This window comes from Heterodontus francisci, chromosome 13 (genome assembly GCF_036365525.1).
Source record: "Heterodontus francisci isolate sHetFra1 chromosome 13, sHetFra1.hap1, whole genome shotgun sequence".
Classification (NCBI taxonomy): domain Eukaryota; kingdom Metazoa; phylum Chordata; class Chondrichthyes; order Heterodontiformes; family Heterodontidae; genus Heterodontus; species Heterodontus francisci.
Window position 1 is genome coordinate 42,700,642 of NC_090383.1, and position 20,293 is coordinate 42,720,934.

General features: G+C 44.6%; 1 protein-coding gene across 5 annotated transcripts in view; it reads left to right on the forward strand.

Moving 5' to 3' along the window:
- serac1 (serine active site containing 1) overlaps positions 1-20,293 on the forward strand; it is a 523,253-nt gene that overhangs the window by 96,106 nt on the left and 406,854 nt on the right. For 3 of the 5 annotated variants that reach the window (XM_068044720.1, XM_068044721.1, XM_068044724.1), the window contains one exon: positions 8,409-8,522. The exons of the other annotated variants lie outside the window; for them this stretch is intronic. In XM_068044720.1, coding sequence (XP_067900821.1) covers positions 8,409-8,522 — 114 coding nt within the window. The remainder of the gene's footprint in view (positions 1-8,408; positions 8,523-20,293) is intronic. 5 annotated transcript variants of the gene reach the window in all.

Genomic DNA, 20,293 nt, shown 5'->3' on the forward strand with positions numbered 1-20,293 from the left:
ATACGGGCTAAACCTTTCAGGACTGTGATGAGAAATTTCTTCACCCAGAGGTGAAGGGCAGTACAGTGGCGCAGTGGTTAGCACCGCAGCCTCACAGCTCCAGCGACCCCAGGTTCGGTTCTGGGTACTGCCTGTACGGAGTTTGCAAGTTCTCCCTGTGACCGCGTGGGTTTCCGCCGGGTGCTCCAGTTTCCTTCCACGGCCAAAGACTTGCAGTTTGTTAGGTAAATTTGCCATTGTAAATTGCCCCTAGTGTTGGTGGGTGGTAGGAGAATGGTGGGGATGTGGTAGGGAATATGGGTATATAGGATTAGTCTCAATGGGTGGTTGTTGGTTGGCACAGACTTGGTGGGCCGAAGGGCCTGTTTCAGTGCTGTATCACTCGATGACTGAGAGTGGTGAGCCTGTGGAATTCGCTACCACAGAAAGCAGTTGAGGCCAAAATATTGTGTGTTTTCGAGAAGGAGTTTGATATAGCTCTTGGGGCGAAAGGGATCAAAGGATATGGGGAGAAAGCGGGAACAGGTTACTGTGTTGGATGATAAGCCATGATCATAATGAGTGGCGGAGCAGGCTCGAACGGCCGAATGGCCTACTTCTGCTCCTATTTTCTGTGTTTCTATGATTGAGTTTTTTGTTGAGCTCGCAGAAAGGGTTGATGTGGTGTAAAAGGGCATTTGATAACATGTCACATTATCGGCTTGCCAGCAAAGGTGAAGACCATGGAATAAAAGGAGCAGTGGCAGCATTGATACAAAATTGGCTGGATGACAGGAAATAGAGAGTAGTGGTAAATGGTTGTTTTTTGGAATGGAGGAAGACTTGAAGTGGAAGGGTTCCCCAAGGGTTGGTACTGGGCCCACTACTTTTCCTGATATATATTAATGACCTAGACTTGGGTGTACAGGGCACAATTTCAAAATTTACAGATGACACAAAACTTGAAACTAGTGTGAACAGTGAGGAGGATGGTGATCGGCTTCAAAAGGACATCGACAAGAACATAGAACATTACAGCGCAGTACAGGTCCTTTGGCCCTTGATGTTGCGCCGACCTGTGAAACCATCTGACCTACACTATTCCATTTTCATCCATATGTCTATCCAATGACCACTTAAATGCCCTTAAAGTTGGCGAGTCCACTACTGTTGGAGGCAGGGCGTTCCACGCCCCTACTACTCTCTGAGTAAAGAAACTACCTCTAACATCTGTCCTATATCGATCACCCCTCAACTTAAAGCTATGTCCCCTCGTGTTTGTCATCACCATCCGGGGAAAAAGACTCTCACTATCCACCCTATGTAACCCTCTGATTATCTTATATGTCTTATTAAGTCACCTCTCCTCCTCCTTCTCTCTAATGAAAACAACCTCAACTCCCTCAGCCTTTCCTCGTAAGACCTTCCCTCCATACCAGGCAACATCCTAGTAAATCTCCTCTGCACCCTTTCCAAAGCTTCCACATCCTTCCTATAATGCGGTGACCAGAACTGCACGCAATACTCCAGGTGCGGCCGCACCAGAGTTTTGTGCAGCTGCAGCATGACCTCGTGGCTCCGAAACTCGATCCCCCTACTAATAAAAGCTAACACACCATATGCCTTCTTAACAGCCCTATTAACCTGGGTGGCAACTTTCAGGGATTTATGTACCTGGACACCAAGATCTCTCTGTTCATCCACACTACCAAGAATCTTCCCATTAGCCCAGTACTCTGCATTCCTGTTACTCCTTCCAAAGTGAATCACCTCACACTTTTCCGCATTAAACTCCATTTGCCATCTCTCAGCCCAGCTCTGCAGCCTATCTGTGTCCCTCTGTACCCTACAACATCCTTCGGCACTATCCACAACTCCACCGACCATCGTGTCATCCGCAAATTTACTAACCCACCCTTCTACACCCTCATCCAGGTCATTTATAAAAATGACAAACAGCAGTGGCCCCAAAACAGATCCTTGCGGTACACCACTAGTAACTAAACTCCAGGATGAACATTTGCCATCAACCACCACCGTCTTCTTTCAGCTAGCCAATTTCTGATCCAAAGCTCTAAATCACCTTCAACCTCATACTTCCGTATTTTCTGCAATAGCCTACCGTGGGGAACCTTATCAAACGCCTTACTGAAATCCATTTACACCACATCCACGGCTTTACCCTCATCCACCTGTTTGGTCACCTTCTTGAAAAACTCAATAAGGTTTGTGAGGCACGACCTACCCTTCACAAAACCGTGCTGACTATCTCTAATGAACATATTCTTTTCAAGATGATTATAAATCCTGTCTCATAACCTTTTCCAACATTTTACCCACAACCGAAGTAAGGCTCACAGGTCTATAATTACCAGGGCTGTCTCTACTCCCCTTCTTGAACAAGGGGACAACATTTGCTATCCTCCAGTCTTCCGGCACTATTCCTGTCGACAATGACGACATAAAGATCAAGGACAAAGGCTCTGCAATCTCCTCCCTGGCTTCTCAGAGAATCCTAGGATAAATCCCATCTGGCCCAGGGGACTTATCTATTTTCACACTTTCCAAAATTGCTAACACCTCCTCCTTGTGAACCTCAATCCCATCTAGCCTAGTAGCCTGTATCTCAGTATTCTCCTCGACAACATTTTCTTTCTCTACTGTAAATACTGACGAAAAATATTCATTTAACGCTTCCCCTATCTCCTCTGATTCCACACACAACTTCCCACTACTATCCTTGATTGGCCCTAATCTAACTCTAGTCATTCTTTTATTCCTGATATACCTATAGAAAGCCTTAGGGTTTTCCTTGATCCTATCCGCCAATGACTTCTCGTGTCCTCTCCTTGCTCTTCTTAGCTCTCCCTTTAGATCCTTCCTGGCTAGCTTGTAACTCTCAAGCGCCCTAACTGAGCCTTCACATCTCATCCTCACATAAGCCTTCTTCTTCCTCTTGACAAGCGCTTCAACCTCTTTAGTGAACCACGGCTCCCTCGCTTGACAACTTCCTCCCTGCCTGACAGGTACATACTTATCAAGGACACGCAGTAGCTGCTCCTTGAATAAGCTCCACATTTCTATTGTGCCCATCCACTGCAGCTTCCTTCCCCATCCTACGCATCCTAAATCTTGCCTAATCGCATCATAATTTCCTTTCCCCCAGCTATAATTCTTGCCCTGTGGTATATACCTGTCCCTGCCCATCGCTAAGGTAAACCTAATCGAATTGTGATCACTATCACCAAAGTGCTCACCTACATCTAAATCTAACACCTGGCTGGGTTCATTACCCAGTACCAAATCCAATGTGGCATCGCCCCTGGTTGGCCTGTCTACATACTGTGTCAGAAAACCCTCCTGCACACACTGGACAAAAACTGACCCATCTAAAGTACTCGAACTATAGTATTTCCAGTCAATATTTGGAAAGTTAAAGTCCCCCATAACAACTACCCTGTTACTCTCGCTCCTGTCGAGAATCATCTTCGCTATCCTTTCCTCTACATCTCTGGAACTATTCGGAGGTCTATAGAAAACTCCCAACAGGGTGACCTCTCCTCTCCTGTTTCTAACCTCGGCCCATACTACCTCAGTAGACGAGTCCTCAAACGTCCTTTCTGCCGCCGTAATACCCTCCTTGATTATCAATGCCACACCCCCCCCTCTTTTACCATCTTCTCTGTTCTTACTGAAACATCTAAATCCCGGAACCTGCAACATCCATTCCTGCCCCTGCTCTACCCATGTCTCCGAAATGGCCACAACATCGAGATTCCAGGTACCAACCCATGCTGCAAGCTCGCCCACCTTATTGCGGATGCTCCTGGTGTTGAAGCAGACACACTTTAAACCAAGTTCTTGCTTGCCATTGCCCTCTTGCGTATTTGTAACCTTATCCCTGACCTCACTACTCTGTACACTGGAACTACAATTTAGGTTCCCATTCCCCTGCTGAATTAGTTTAAACCCCCCAGAAGAGCACTAGCAAATCTCCACCCCCCCCCCCCCCCCCCAGGATATTGGTACCCCTCTGGTTCAGGTGAAGACCATCCTGTTTGTAGAGGTCCCACCTACCCCAGAAAGAGCCCCAATTATCCAGGAAACCAAAACCCTCCCTCCTACACCATCCCTGCAGCCACGTGTTCAACTCCTCTCTCTCCCCATTCCTTGCTTCGCTATCACGTGGCACAGGCAACAACCCGGAGATAACAACTCTGTTTGTTCTCGCTCTAAGCTTCCACCCTAGCTCCCTGAATTTCTACCTTAAATCCCCATCTCTCTTCCTACCTATGTCGTTGGTGCCTATGTGGACCACGACTTGGGGCTGCTTATCCTCTCCCTTAAGGATCCCAAAAACACGATCCGAGACATCACGAACCCTGGCACCTGGGAGGCAACACACCAACCGTGAGTCTCTCTCGTTCCCACAGAACCTCCTATCTGTTCCCCTAACTATGGAGTCCCCAGTGACTAATGCTCTGCTCCTCTTCCCCTTTCCCTTCTGAGCAACAGGGACAGACTCTGTGCCCGATACCTGTACCCCATTTTTTACCCCTGGTAAGTCGTTCCCCGCAACAGTATCCAAAACGGTATACCTGTTGTTGAGGGAAACGGCCACAGGGGATCCCTGCACTGCCTGCTGGTTCCCTCTCCTTCCCCTGACGGTAACCCATCTACCTACTTCTTTTACCTGAGGTGTGACTGCCTCCCTATAACTCCTCTCAATAACCCCCTCCGCCTCCCGAATGATCCGAAGTTCATCCAGCTCCAGTTCCCTAACGCTGGTGGAATAAGCCAACACTTGGCAGATGAAATTTAATGCAGAGAAGTGTGAAGTGATATATTTTGATAGAAAGAGGAGATTCAATATATAAAAGGTATAATTCTAAAGGGGGTGCAGGAACAGAGACACCTGCAGGTGTACGTACAGCAATAGTTGAAGGTGTCAGGGCAGGTTGAGAAAGTAGTTAAAAAGGCGCACAGGATTTTGTGCTTTAAAAAGGCATAAAATACAAAAGCAAGGAGGTTATGATAAACCTTTATGGAACTCGGGTTCAGCCTCAACTGAAGTATTGTGTCCAATTCTGGGCACTGCACTTTAGGAAGACTGTGAGGGCTTCAGGGAGGATGCAGAAAAGATTTAACGAGAATGTTTCCAGGGATGAGGGACTTCAGTTACGTGGAGAGGTTGTAGTTGTTCTCCTTGGAGAAGAGAAGGCCGAGAGAAGTTTTGCTAGAGGTGTTCAAAATCAGGAGGGCTCTGGATAGAATAGATAGGGAGAAATTCTTCCCATTGAAGGAAGGGTCGAAAACCGGAGGACACCAATTTAAGGTGATTGGCAAATGTACTAACAGCAATATGAGGAATAACATTTTTTACACAGCGAGTGATTAAGACCTGGAATGTACTGCCTAAAAGTGTGGTGGAGGCAGATACAATCCTGTCTTTCAAAACAAAATTGGATAAGCACCTGCAGAGAAAAACTTTGCAGGGCTCGGGGAAAGGGCAAGGGAGTGGGACTAGCTGAGTTCTTGCAGAGAACCAGCAAGGAGATGACGGGCCCAAAGACCTACTTCCGTGCTGTAACCATTTTATGATTCTATGTGATCCAACTCTTTTTGACAGATGCCATCTGAAGAGCTACTTATTCACCCCATGATAGAGGCCTGCTTTAGGTCTGGAAAAAGAACCCTACCCGAACCTGACCGAACCACAGCGGGCCCGAGCTTGACCTGGCCCAAGTCCCTTTGATTTTGCCCAGAGCCCGACCCGACCCGACCCGACCCAAACCCGCCACTACACGACCCGACCATCCCTTACCTTCCTGACATCGAACCTACAAGAAGCTGCAGCGCATGTGTGAGACGTCATAGTGACGTCACTCGCTCACTGCGCAGACTCAGTTTTGTCCCGGACTCCCAGCTCAGGTAAGTTTTAAAAAAAATTTTTAATACTTGCCAGCAGAGCACTTACCGTGTGTGTCCGACCCGGCCCGACCCAAACCCGACTCGATCTGGTCTCGGCCTGACCCGAACCCGTATGGTCCCGTTGTATGGTCCCGTTGGGTTCGGGTCGGGTAGTAGGCCTCTACCCCACAATACTCCTTACAAACTTGTCATCTTTACCAATCAGAGGTAACATTTCAGAAAGCACATATTTGTTATCTTTAATAAAGGCAGAAAATGCTAGACATACTCAGCAGGTCAGGCAGTACCTGTGGAGAGAAAACAGAGTTAACGTTTCATCAGAACCAGCAAAAGTTAGAAATGTGATAGGTTTTGAGCAAATGAAAGACTCATCTTTTATTACTTTACTTGGCTTTGTACCATGAAACCTTTTGTCATTTAATCTCTCCTGCCCTCCACCCTATCACAGACCTTCACTTTTATTCTTCTTCCCCCCCCCCCCCCCCCCCCTTCCCCAATTGCTCAAACCTATTACATTTCTAAAATAAAAACAGTGCTGGAAATACACAGCAGATCTGACAACATCTGTGGAGAGAGAAACAGAGTTCATGTTTCAGGTCTGTGACCTTTCATCAGAACTATTTTATTACATTTCTAACTTTTGCCAGTTCTGATGAAAGGTCACAACCTGAAACGTTAACTCTTTTTTTCCTCCACAGATGCTGCCTGACCTGCTGAATATTTCCAACATTTTCTGTTTTGGTTTCATATCCCCAGCATCCGCAGTATTTTGCTTTTGTTATCTTTACTTCGGTTTCCAGACAAGATGACTGAACTTTCTCTTTAGTGTCTCAGATTGTGTCTCTTGGTTTTATTTTCGCTTGAAGCTGGACTGCCAATTTGTTTTCTACTCTCTGAACTGTCTACAAACTGTCTACATTATCCTCCACTAACTGTCTACCTTGTTAGTTTGGTTCTTATTGCACCATTGGGTGTGCACAAACCTATGTCTCTTACATAACTATTACTTCCTCTACCTCTCAATACAGTATCCTCCAATTCTTCCTCTGCATTTCCACCCCACTCCTCAGAAACACCTTTGGTGTTGACCATTGCTTAAAATCTTTTACACCTCTTCCTTCTTTGCTGATTATTCACATCTCTCTCTCCCCCCCCACTTACAACCTGCCCTCATTGCCCAGTCACTGTTCATTTCGGTCAACCTCTGCCTTTTGTGCCACCATATTCTTCATAGAACTCCATTAGTTGGTCCTCTGCTTTTAACATCTCATTAACTATTTCAAATACCAGCTCTGCATCATCAGTGATCCATTTATTACCTGTAGAATTATGTATGGCGTCTACATCACAGAAGCAGGCCATTTGGCTCATCTGGTTTATGCTGGCATATATATTCCACATTAGAATCTTCCCACCCCTCTTCATCTGAGCCTATCAACATATCCTTTTTTTTTTCTCCCTTGTGTTTATCTAGCTTCTCCCATTTATAAAATCAAAATGGTCTTGGTCCTTTTTATAGATGTGTTGATTGGCTTAAGTGCACCAATCTTTCTCTCCATTCCTTTCAAAGCCTTAGTTAGAAGGCACTGTTGACAAAATATATCACCGTCTCCATAATTCTACTGCGTGCACACACTGTGATGCGCCCTTCAGTTTCAGTTTGCAGCAGAAGTAGGTATTTGGGTCTGATTAAAAGAGCTCGAAAATCGTTCTCAATAATAACTAGATAAATAAAGCAATTTGATTTATAAAATCCCTCAGACTCTTTGTCAAAGATCTTTATTTAAATCCTTATTTATTTTTTGGAGCTGATGCACCCATGCACACATACTTTTACACATTTTCAGCTCACAGTGCTGAATGTTTTGCATCCCCAAAACTGGTTGATAAAAGTTTTTTCATTGTTGTGATTAGTTGTATTAATGGAAGTGTTTTCCACATGTTTACCAGTTGGGTTGGGGTAAAACTGGGCTTTCAAAAATGTGACATGAAGTTGTATGTTCCTTCATGTTGAAATCATACCCAGTTTTGTTGCCTGTGGTATTAGCAGGTATAGTTTTAGTTTACTTTACCTGCTGATGCACCTAACTGCTACCAACGTTTTTACAGAAACTGCAATACTTTACATTTTTGGGGAACACAAAGGGGGCATAGTGACACTATGCCATAATGTGGTTGGGCAAGGTTTGATTATCCACACAACTTCTGATCTTAGTTATGCCATACAGAGGTAATGCTAAGCAGGCGGGAAGGAAATTTGTTGAGGTCAGCAGCCCAGCTTCTTGAGATGGGTGACAAAGGGACTCGTGTAGAAGATCACCTTTATTTTCTTTCTTAAACGATGTAAAGTACTTCCTGATTCAAGAGCATTTCTTAAACATGTACAAAAATACAGGATCAGTTAACAAAAAAACTATCTTGTATTAAAAGAAGAATGCTGTGGCATTAAAGGGTGTACAGAGGATCTGAATCCAGTTATTCAATCTTTTGTGTTTCAGGGAGGCTTGTGGTGTTTTGGGGGGAATGGGCTTCCTTATGCACAGAGTCTAAGCTCTGTTCCCTGTGAGAAGGTTGAATCATTTTGTCTGCGAGCTCTAGCTAAACATTCTAAGGTAAAGTTTTATTTTTTCCATGAAGACTCTGAACCAAATTATTCTGTTTTATGTTAAGGAGGTAAAACTAAGCACTTCGATTTCTATCTATTATGACCTTGGTTAGTGATAACTGAACATTCCGCCAATTAAATTAGCCATATTGAGTGATATTCAGATGATTGATAAATAAGAATGGAGAAACAAGAAAAGGCAATCTAGCCACACAACTATCATTCAAATCTCTTTTGAAAGCCTGTATCGATTTTCGTACTTATGCTGAATAGTTCACAGTGATGTATTCTAAATATACAGCGGGCTTTGTAACAATAGTTTGATTACCATTTAAAAAATCCAGTTGTTACTTTTTCCCCTTGCCTCCATTTATTAAATCGTGGGTTCAGCATGTACCCATCCTCTGATACATTCACACCTTCAGCAGATGTCACTGGATAGTCATCTGAAGCAAGTATCATGATAATTGTAGCACCCCTATCAGTTAATTCAGCCAGATCTGAAGATTGCATTTAGGACTTCCTGGTCTGTAAGGCTCACCTCCTCACTAGATACACTCACCAAGCCATCAGGGGAGCTAGTAATTGAGTATTTCTGTTTGATTGATAAAAAAAATTGTTTTGAATAATCCACACTCACATCCTGTCTGTTATCTGCTCTAAATTGATTCTTCAATTTTTGTTTAGACACACATCACTGACATGGGTTTACCTGTTTCTGTAGCATTAAGCTCAGAGTAACAGTATAAAAATAATTCTCATTTTGGGAAATCTCCAATGAAATCAAAATATGCTGGCAGTTGCGACTCAAGAGACTTACTGATGCAATCATTTGAGTGCACGACGGAGCCCATTAAGACGTGCAAGGAAATTATTGCATGCAGCTGCAGAATCAAATATAGCAAGCATATCCTCTACATATCGGAAATATGTGAGAAGTAGGAGGTTAGGTATCATTCCCTCAAAGACCTGTTTCTCATGGAACCCAACAAAGGTGTTTGCGAGAGCTGGGCCTAGAGGGATTCCCATGGCAACACCTTTTATTTGGGCATACATGGTGTCATTAAAAATGCTCGCCTGTTCACCAGTGTACCACTTAAGGAAGCCATAGATATTTGCACTACACTATATCATGACAATCTAGACCCACCACCATTGTGTTAATCAGTATTTGTTGAACTTCTAAACTCGGCAACTCACGCAGTTGAGTTCAGTTTTAATATGAAATTACCTGCATATTAAAGGCAAGTTACGTGCCTGGTGACTGTAGTGAACAGCAACATCAGTGGTTATAGAGTTAATTTAAAAGAGGAAAAAAGAATGGGAGTATACATATAAATTAAAGATACTGAAGGGTGTGGAGGAAGAGAGGGATCTGGGGTTCAAAAACATCATCTCCTGAAAGTACTAGTGCAGATTGATAAAGCCTTAAAAGACTAATAGAATGGTTAGCAAGGCCATATAAAAATAAACCAAGCACTAGGCTTTATTTCTAGAAAGATGGAATTGAAAAGTTTTTCAAAACCTGAAACTTATTAGACCACACTTAGAGTGCTGCGTGTAATTCTGGTCGTCATATTATAAAATGGATATGGAGAGGGTACAGAGAAGATATACAAGAATGATACCAGAAATGCGTGGGTATACTTATCAGGAAAGGATAAACGGGCTGAGTCTCTTTTCTCTTGGTGGGGGGGGGTGGGGGATGGAAAAAGCAGCTCGGGGTGACCTAATAGAGGCCATTAGTATAAGTCACCAAGAAATCTAATAGAGAATTCAGAAGAAACTTCTTTTCCCAAAGAGTGATGAGAATATGGAACTCACTACCACAGGGAGTGGTTGAAATAGATAATATAGATACATTTAAGGGGAAGCTGGACAAGCCTATGAGGTAGAGTTACAATGATAAGTTAAGAGGAAAAGCGATGGGAGGAGGCTCGAGTGGAGCATAAATTCCAGCATGGACTGGTTGGGCTGAATAGCCTGTTTCTGTGTCGAATATCCTATGTAATCCTCTGTAATATGTATGTGTTATTTTGGGTTTTATAACAAGCATAGAGTATAAGAGCAAAGAATGAAGTACTGATATCCCATAGAGTACAGTGTGTGGTATTTTTATGTTTCATTATAGGAAGATTAAAGTCTTAATGATGTACAGTGCAGATTTACCAAGATGAAAGAAAAAATTGCATTTATGTAGCATATCTCACCACCTCGGGACATCTCAAAGTGCATCACAACCGTTGAATTATTTTTATTAGAGTCAGAGTCGTGCAGCATAGAAACAGGCCCTTCGGCCCACCACGTCCATGCCGACCATAATGCCTACCTATACTAATCCCACCTGCCTGCATTTATTCCATATCCCTCTATGCCTTGCTCATTCAAGTACCTGTCCATTAAGTACTTCTCCTGATTTTTGTTTGCTCTGAAGTCATAGCCATATGTTAAAATTACTCCCAGGGTGTTTTTTTTTTTAATTTTTTTGAATTTGGGGCTTAAAGTGCAGAAACTCAGTGGTGAGAGATTGAACATTTTCCATTTCGAGCATCCAGGGCTGGATTTTCATTATGGAGCTGGGAAACAGGACTCTGGTGTGGTTTTGGGTCAGAAACCTGCCTCCAGTGGGAAACTGAATCATGTTTAGATTTTCAAATGGGTAAGCCCTGAATTGGCATGGAGATCGTTTCCTGTCCACTTAGAGCCAGTGGGACCAGGAATGGAGGTGGGTCAGATGAAACGTGGGGCTCATTTAGACACACCACGGTAGCCATCACTAAGGCTTCTAGTTGGCCTGAGGAAGAGATCTACGTTTTGTGCCAAAACATTCCACAGCACCGAGGAAGGTTGTAGAAAATTAGAAATAGGGAGGAGCGAGGCCGTGGAGGGATTTGAAAACAAGTCTGTCCAACTTGATTGAATTTTTTGAGGGAGTGACTAGATGTGTAGATGAGGGTAAAGCGGTTGATGTAGTCTACATGGTCTTCAGTAAGGCTTTTGATCAGGTCCTGCATGGGAGATTGGTTAAGAAGGTAAGAGTCCATGGGATCCAGGGTAATTTGGCAAAGTGGATCCAAAATTGGCTTAGTGGCAGGAGGCAGAGGGTGATGGTCGAGGGTTGTTTTTGCAAGTGGAAGCCTGTGACCAGTGGTGTATCGCAGGGATTGGTGCTGGGACCCTTGCTGTTTGTAGTGTACATTAATGATTTAGACGTGAATATAGGAGGCATGATCAGTAAGTTTGCAGATGACATAAAAATTGGTGTCGTAAATAGTGAGGAGGAAAGCCTTAGATTACAGAACGATATAGATGGGCTGGTAAGATGGGCGGAGGAGTGTGAGGTGATGCATTTTGGGAGAATTAACAAGGCAAGGGAATATACAATGGGTGGTAGGACCCGAGAAAGTACAGAAGGTCAGAGGGACCTTGGTGTACTTGTCCAGAGATCACTGAAGGCAGCAGCACAGGTAGATAAGGTGGTTAGGAAGGCATATGAGATACTTGCCTTTATTAGCCGATGCATAGAATGTAAGAGCAGGGAGGTTATGATGGAGCTGTATAAAACGCTAGTTAAGCCACAGCTGGAGTACTGTTTACAGGTCTGGTCGCCACACTATAGGAAGGATGTGATTGCAGTGGAGTGGGTGCGGTGGAGATTCATCAGGACGTTGCCTGGGGTGGAGCATTTCAGCATTGAAGAGAGACTGAAAAGGCTAGGGTTGTTTTCCTTGGAGCAGAGAAGGCCAAGGGGGGATATGATTGAGGTATACAAGATTATGAAGGGCATTGATAGGTTAGACAGAAATAAACTTTTCCCCTTAGCAGAGGGGTCAACAACCAGGGGGCATAGATTTAAGGTAAGGGGCAGGAGGTTTAGAGGGGATTTGAGGAAAAAAATTTTCACCCAGCGGGTGGTTGGAATTTGGAACGCGCTGCCTGGAGGGGTGGTAGAGGCAGGAACCCTCAACATTTAAAAAGTATTTAGCTGAGCACTTGAAACACCATAGCATACAAGGCTACGGGCCAAGTGCTGGAAAATGGGATTAGAATAGTTAGCTCTTTGATGGGTGGCATGGACACGATGGGCCGAAGGGCCTGTTTCTGTGCTGTATAACTCTATGACCAGAGGGAAACAAGATCTCATAGGGGAGCTGGAGGCCTGGCACTAGAGGTAGGGAAGACCTTGCTTCATCAGTGCCCACCTAGATCTAATGCTGCAAGCCGTGAGGGTGGCAGAAGGCCACCCTATTGTGCAGCAGGAGCACCTCTCTGTTCAGTATTACCGCCCTCCGCCTCCTCTCTTACTTTTGCTCTTCCCCCAATGAACTATCTCCTTCCAGGACCTCACTTCCCTCAAGGTCAACACCTCTCTGGTGGGGCATGTTATGGAGAGCACAGAAGATCACCACAATGTTAGAGACCCTTGCAGGAGTGCATTGGAGTGACACCTGACTAGTCCAGACAGTGGAATCGCTTCTTCAAAAGCTTGATAGCCTTCTAGAGTAGCTGGCATTGGTTGTATTGTCTCTGCGCCTCTATCTGGGGCTGCCGTAGAGGGGTCACTCACTATCTCTTCAAGGGATTTCCCTTATTCCTTTGAATTTATCCACAGACTTTGGGGGATGGAGTGATGATCCGAAGCAGCCTGGAGTGGCGGAGGGTGAAGGAGTTATGACAGCTACCAGGAAAGTGAGCACACACATAGAGGACCCTCTTGCTGTGGTCACAGACCAGTTTCCTGTTGATGGATTTCTCTGGCCGGTTGCTAGGTGCCTTGATGGCCACATGGGTGCAAACGATGATGTCCAGCCCCTGGGGGAATCCAGCGATGGAGGCGAAATCCAATGCCTTCTGTGCCTACGCAGGCTCAGCAATGTCAAAGTGGATGCAGCCTCCCATCCTCCTAAATTGGCATCCGTGATAAGTTGCCTGTTGCGAGATGCCACCAAGGTCACTTACATAGAAATTCAGGGTGACGATGTCCTTGATGGCTGCAGATAACAGACTGCCACAGGGGCCGCAAGGCCTCAGGCCATTGTGGATCAGAGCACAAAGGTCTGAGATCATCTGCCTGGAATCACACCAAGGATATACAAACTCTGCAGTGAGAAGCAGGCACACCAATCTCACGCATATCTGTAAATATATACTGTTTTTGCAAAAACATTATTAAAACGCTTTTTACATGCAGCACTTTCATATTATTAGTATTCTGTACTATTATAATTTAGATGGGGGGGGATCTGTGATTACTAATCAAAGGTTCATTCAATCAAAAATGTTTGAGAACCACTGATTTTAACAGGTCTCAGATTCCCACGTTCATGTGTTTGACATGAAAAATAAACAGAAACCCTTCCTGTTTTCAAATCTGTTACTAGCTCTCTGTTTAATGAACTGAAAAAAGCCTCAGCCACTGCTCCATCCGACTTTTATCCTCATTCCCTCAAACACTCATGGATCCATCATCTGTTCCTTTCTTTAGGAATATGCGAATGCCCGGGTTTTTATTGACCATGTCATTACTAATCTCTATATAGTCTTTATAAATGCTGATGTACACCATAAGAATGTGAAATGCCGCTGGAGTAAAAATTTGTAAATTACATTTTTTCCATATTATCTACACAGCTGCTTTATCTTTCTCAACATTCCACCAGTTTCTTGGCAGTTTTCAAATTAGCATTACGTATTTTCCACTCCCCTTTAAGTGATTGTTTTTTTTAAATGTCTTTCCATGTAATGTACTCCCTTTAACCTGACTATTTAAACATTTAAGTCGAGGTTTGATGATCGCCTTGATCCGCGTGGTATAAATCAACTTCCACTTTCTCGTATTTTAGCTGAGGCGTTGATTCAGGTAAATGAGGTATTTGTCCATTTATTTTAAAATTGGAAAGAGAGGAATTTCAACCAAACATGGTAAACTGATATTCCATAGCATAATTTCAGGGAAACTATCATTTCACACACCTTTTAAAATGGGAAATGTGTTCCAGTTACAAATGAGTGAAAGCATTCGCTTTATGTAAGCTGTTTCCATGACAACAACTTTCATTTATATTGTGCCCTTAACATTGCAAACAGATGTTTAACAATAGAGTTAGCAATAAACATTTTGACTGAGTCACAGAAGGAAATATCAGGACAACTGATCAAAAGCTCCTACATTTTAAGGAGCATCTTAAGGAGGAGAGGCAGAGAGGTTTAGGAAGGGAATTGCAAAGCTTTAGGGATAAGGCAGCTGAAGCACCACTGTCAGTGATGGAACAATTGAAACTGGGGATGTGCAAGATGCCAAATATGCAAGAGCACAGAGATAGAACATTGAACATAGAACAGTACAGCACAGTACAGGCCCTTTGGCCCACGATGTTGTGCCGAACCTTTAACCTACTCTAGGATCAAACTACCTACATACCCTTCATACTATCATCCATGTACCTATCCAAGAGTCGCTTAAATGTCCCTAATGTATCTGCTTCTACTACCACCGCCGGCAGTGCATTCCACGCACCCACCACTCTCTGTGTAAAGAACCTACCTCTGACATCTCCCCGAAACCTTCCTCCAATCACCTTAAAATTATGCCCCCTGGTGATAGCCCTTCCCACCCTGGGAAAAAGTCTCTGGCTATCCACTCTATCTATGCCTCTCATCATCTTGTACCCCTCTATCAAGTCACCTCTCATCCTTCTTCGCTCCAATGAGAAAAGCCCTAGCTCCCTCAACCTTTCTTCGTAAGACATGCCCTCCAGTCCAGGCAGCATCCTGGTAAATCTCCTCTGCACCCTCTCTAAAGCTTCCACATCCTTCCTATAATGAGGCGACCAGAACTGAACACAATATTCCAAGTGTGGTCTTACCAGGGCTTTATAGAGCTGCAGCATAACCTCGTGGCTCTTAAACTCAATCCCCCTGTTAATGAAAGCCAACACACCATACGCTTTCTTAACAACCCTATCAACTTGGGTGGCAACTTTGAGGGATCTATGGACATGGACCCCAAGATCCCTCTGTTCCTCCACACTGCCAAGAATCCTGTCTTTAAGCCTGTATTCTGCATTCAAATTCGACCTTCCAAAATGAATCACTTCTCACTTTTCCAGGTTGAACTCCATCTGTCACTTCTCAGCCCAGCTCTGCATCCTGTCAATGTCCCGTTGCAACCTGCAACAGCCTTCCACACTATCCACAACTCCAGCAACCTTCGTGTCATCGGCAAACTTGCTGACCCAGCCTTCCACTTCCTCATCCAAGTCGTTTATAAAAATCACAAAGAGCAGAGGTCCCAGAACAGATCCCTGCGGAACACCACTGGTCACCGAGCTCCGGGCTGAATACTTTCCATCTACTACCACCCTCTGTCTTCTATGGGCCAGCCAATTCTGTATCTAGACAGCCAACTTTCCCTGTATCCCATGCCTTCTTACTTTCTGAATGAGCCTACCATGGGGAACCTTATCAAACGCCTTGCTAAAATCCATATACACCACATCCACTGCTCTTCCTTCATCAATGTGTTTTGTCACATCTTCAAAGAGTTCAATAAGGCTTGTGAGGCATGACCTGCCCCTCACAAAGCCATGCTGACTGTCTCTAATCAAACTATGCTTTTCCAAATAATCATAAATCCTGTCTCTCAGAATCCGCTCCAATAATTTTCCCACTACCGACGTAAGACTGACTGGTCTATAATTCCCAGGGTTATCCCTATTCCCTTTCTTGAACAAGGGAATAACATTTGCCACCGTCCAATCATCTGGTACTACTCCAGTGGACAGTGAGGACGCAAAGATCATCGCCAAAGGCGCGGCAATCTCTTCCCTCGCTTCCCAAAATATCCTTGGGTATATCCCATCTGGCCCCGGGGACTTATCTGTCCTCATGTCTTTCAAAATTTCCAGCACATCCTCCTTCTTAACATCAACCTGTTCGAGCAATACAGCCTGTTTCACGCAGTCCTCACAAACGACCAGGTCCCTCTCACTAGTGAATACTGAAGCAAAGTATTCATTAAGGACCTCCCCTACCTCCTCCGACTCCAGGCACAGGTTCCCTCCACTATCCCTGATCGGCCCTACCCTCACTCTGGCCATCCTCTTGTTCCTCACATAAGTGTAGGACGCCTTGGGATTTTCCTTAATCCTACCCGCCAAGACTTTTTCATGTCCCCTTCTAGCTCTCCTAAATCCATTCTTTAGTTCCTTCCTGGCTATCTTGTAACCCTCTAGAGTCCTGTCTGATCCTTGCTTCCTCAACCTTAAGTATGCTTCCTTCTTCCTCTTGACTAGCTGTTCCACATCTCTTGTCAAAGAACAAAGAGCAAGGAACAGTACCGCACAGGAACAGGCCGTTCGGCCCTCCAAGCCTGCGCTGATCTTAATGCCTGCCTAAACTAACACCTTCTGCACTTCCGGGGCCCATATCCCTCTATTCCCTTCCTATTCATATATTTGTCAAGATGTCTCTTAAACGTCGCTATCGTATTTGCTTCCACCACCTCCCCTGGCAGCAGGTTCCAGGCACTCACCACCCTCTGTGTAAAGAACTTGCCTCGCACATCCCCTCTAAACTTTGCCCCTCTCAACTTAAACCTATGTCCCCGAGGAACTGACTCTTCCACCCTGGGAAAAAGCTTCTGACTATCCACTCTGTCCTTGCCGCTTATAACTTTGTAAACCTCGATCATGTCACCCCTCCACCTCCGTCGTTCCAGTGAAAACAATCTGAGTTTTTCCAACCTCTCCTCATAGCTAATGCCCTCCAGACCAGGCAACATCCTAGTAAACCTCCTCTGTACCCGCTCCAAAGCCTCCACGTCCTTCTGGTAGTGTGGCGACCAGAATTGCACGCAATATTCTAAGTGTGGCCTAACTAAGGTTCTGTACAGCTGCAACATGACTTGCCAATTTTTATACTCTATGCCCCGACCGACGAAGGCAAGCATGCCGTATGCCTTCTTGACTACCTTATCCACCTGCGTTGCCACTTTCAGTGACCTGTGGACCTGTACGCCCAGATCTCTCTGCCTGTCAATACTCCTAAGGGTTCTGCCATTTACTGTATACCTCCCACCTGCATTAGACCTTCCAAAATGCATTACCTCACATTTGTCCGGATTAAACGCCATCTGCCATTTCTCCACCAACCTTTGTGTCGTCCGCAAACTTACTAATCAGACCAGCTACATTTTCCTCCAAATCATTTATATATACTACAAAGAGCAAAGGTCTCAGCACTGATCCCTGCGGAACACCATTAGTCACGTGCCTCCATTCAGAAAAACACCCATCCACTGTTACCATCTGTCTTCTGTGACTGAGCCAGTTCTGTATCCATCTTGCCAGCTCACCTCTGATCCCGTGTGACTTCACCTTTTGCACCAGTCTGCCATGCGGGACCTTGTCAAAGGCCTTGTCATCCAAGGTTCCTTCACCCTACCATCCCTTCCTTGCCTCATTGGGACAAACCTATCCAGCAGTCGCAGCAAGTGCTCCCTAAACAACCTCCACATTTCTGTCGTGCATTTCCCTGAGAACATCTGTTCCCAATTTATGCTCCCTAGTTCCTGCCTAATAGCATTGTAATTTCCCCTCCCCCAATTAAATATTTTCCCATCCCGTCTGCTCCTGTCCCTCTCCATGACTATAGTAAAGGTCAGGGAGTTGTGATCACTCTCACCGAAATGCTCTCCCACCGAGAGATCTGCCACCTGGCCTGGTTCGTTGCCAAGCACCAAACCCAACATAGCCTCCCCTCTAGTCGGCCTATTGAGTCAGGAAACCTTCCTGGACACACCTGACAAAAACTGCTCCATCCAAACTATTTGCACTAAGGAGGTTCCAATCAATATTAGGGAAGTTGAAGTGACCCATGACAACAACCCTGTTACTTCTGCACCTTTCCAAAATCTGCCTCCCAATCTGTTCCTCCATGTCTCTGTTGCTATTGGGGGGTCTATAGAAAACTCCCAATAAAGTGACTGCTCCTTTCCTGTTTCTGACTTCCACCCATAATGACTCAGTAGACAAACCCTCCTCGACGACCTCCCTTTCTGCAGCTGTGATACTATCCCTGATTAGCAATGCCACTCCCCCACCTCTTTTACCTCCCTCCCTATTCCTTTTGAAACATCTAAACCCCGGAACATCCAACATCCATTCCTGCTCCTGTGATATCCAAGTCTCCGTAATGGCCACAACATCGTAGCTCCAAGTACTGATCCATGCTCTAAGTTCATCACCCTTATTCCTGACACTTCTTGCATTAAAATAGACACACTTCAACCCATCATACTGGCTGCAACTTTGCCCTGTCAACTGTCTAACCTTCCTCACAGACTCTCTGCACTCTGTATCTGCCTGTTCAACAGCTACCCCATCCACTGATCTTGCTCATTTGAGAGCTGGTGCAGACACAATGGGCCGAATGGCCCCCTTCTGTGTTGTAAAAGTTCTATGATCTTAAAGGCTTAAAGGCTGAGTGATGTTACAGAGAAATTTGTAAACAAGTTTCAGGATTTTAAAATTGAGCCATTGTTGGTCCGGGAGCTGTGTAAGTCAGCGAGCAAAGGGATGATGAGTGAATGGGACTTGGTGTGAGTTAAGATAAGGGTAGTAGGGTTTTGGGTGCACACAGGTTTATGTAAGGTGGAAGATGGGAAGACGGTCAAGAGAGCGTAGAGATAGTTGAGTTTGGAGGTAACAAAGGTATGGATGAAGGTTTCAGCAGCAGATGAGCTGAGGCAGGGTTAACAACGTATGGATCTCCTCCACCCCCCTCTTCAGCTTCCTTCAAATAATTATTTCCCATTTCCATTGGACTCTGTGGGCCACACATCAACTGTCTGCTTCATTGGCTGTAAAGTACATTGAGATTTGAGAAGGTATCTAATATCGTGAAAGGTGCTTCAGAAATGTAAGTTCTTTCTTTTCTCTCAAACTGCCAGCAGTGCTGATGTTAGATAATAAGAAATAGGAGCAGGAGTAGGCTATTTGGCCCCTCAAGTCTGCCCTGCTATTCAATAAAATCTGATTGTGGCCTGATAACCATTTTCCTGCATGCCCCCTGAAACCTATTGTAGATCAAAAATCTGTCAAACTCAGCCTTAAGTATACTCAATGACGCAGCCTCCAGTTCTCTTTCGGGAAGAGAATTCCATAGATTAACAACCTCTGAGAGAAGAAATTCCTCTTCATTTCTCTCTTAAATGTGCCCTCTAGTTCTAGATTCCTCCATGAGAGAAAACATCTCAGCATGTGCCCTGTCAAACCACCTCAGAATCTTATATGTTTCAATGAGATCACCTCTCATTCTTCTAAACTCCAATGAGTATAGGGCCAACCTGCTCAATCATTCCTCATAAGACAACCCCTTCATTCCAACAATCAGTGTGATGAACCTTCTCTGAACTGTCTCCAATGCAAGTATATCCATCCTTAAATAAGCAGACCAAAACTGTACACAGTACTCTAGGTGCAGTCTCACCAATGCCCTGTACAGCTGTCGCAGGACTTCCTTACTTTTATACTCCATCCTCCTTGCAATAAATACCAACACTCTGTTGTATGTTTGTTTGGTAAACTGCCACCTTTGTTAGTCGAGCTTAGAGAGATTCTTTAGTCTGGAGTAGTTAGAACATAAACATTTATTATAGTATATCTATGTACGTCTTTACACTAGTCTGTGTGACTCTTCTAAAGCCACGCTGCATCTAGCTTCCGGCATAAAACCGGCACCACTAGTTCCCATTCCAGTGATTGAGGAACCATTTAG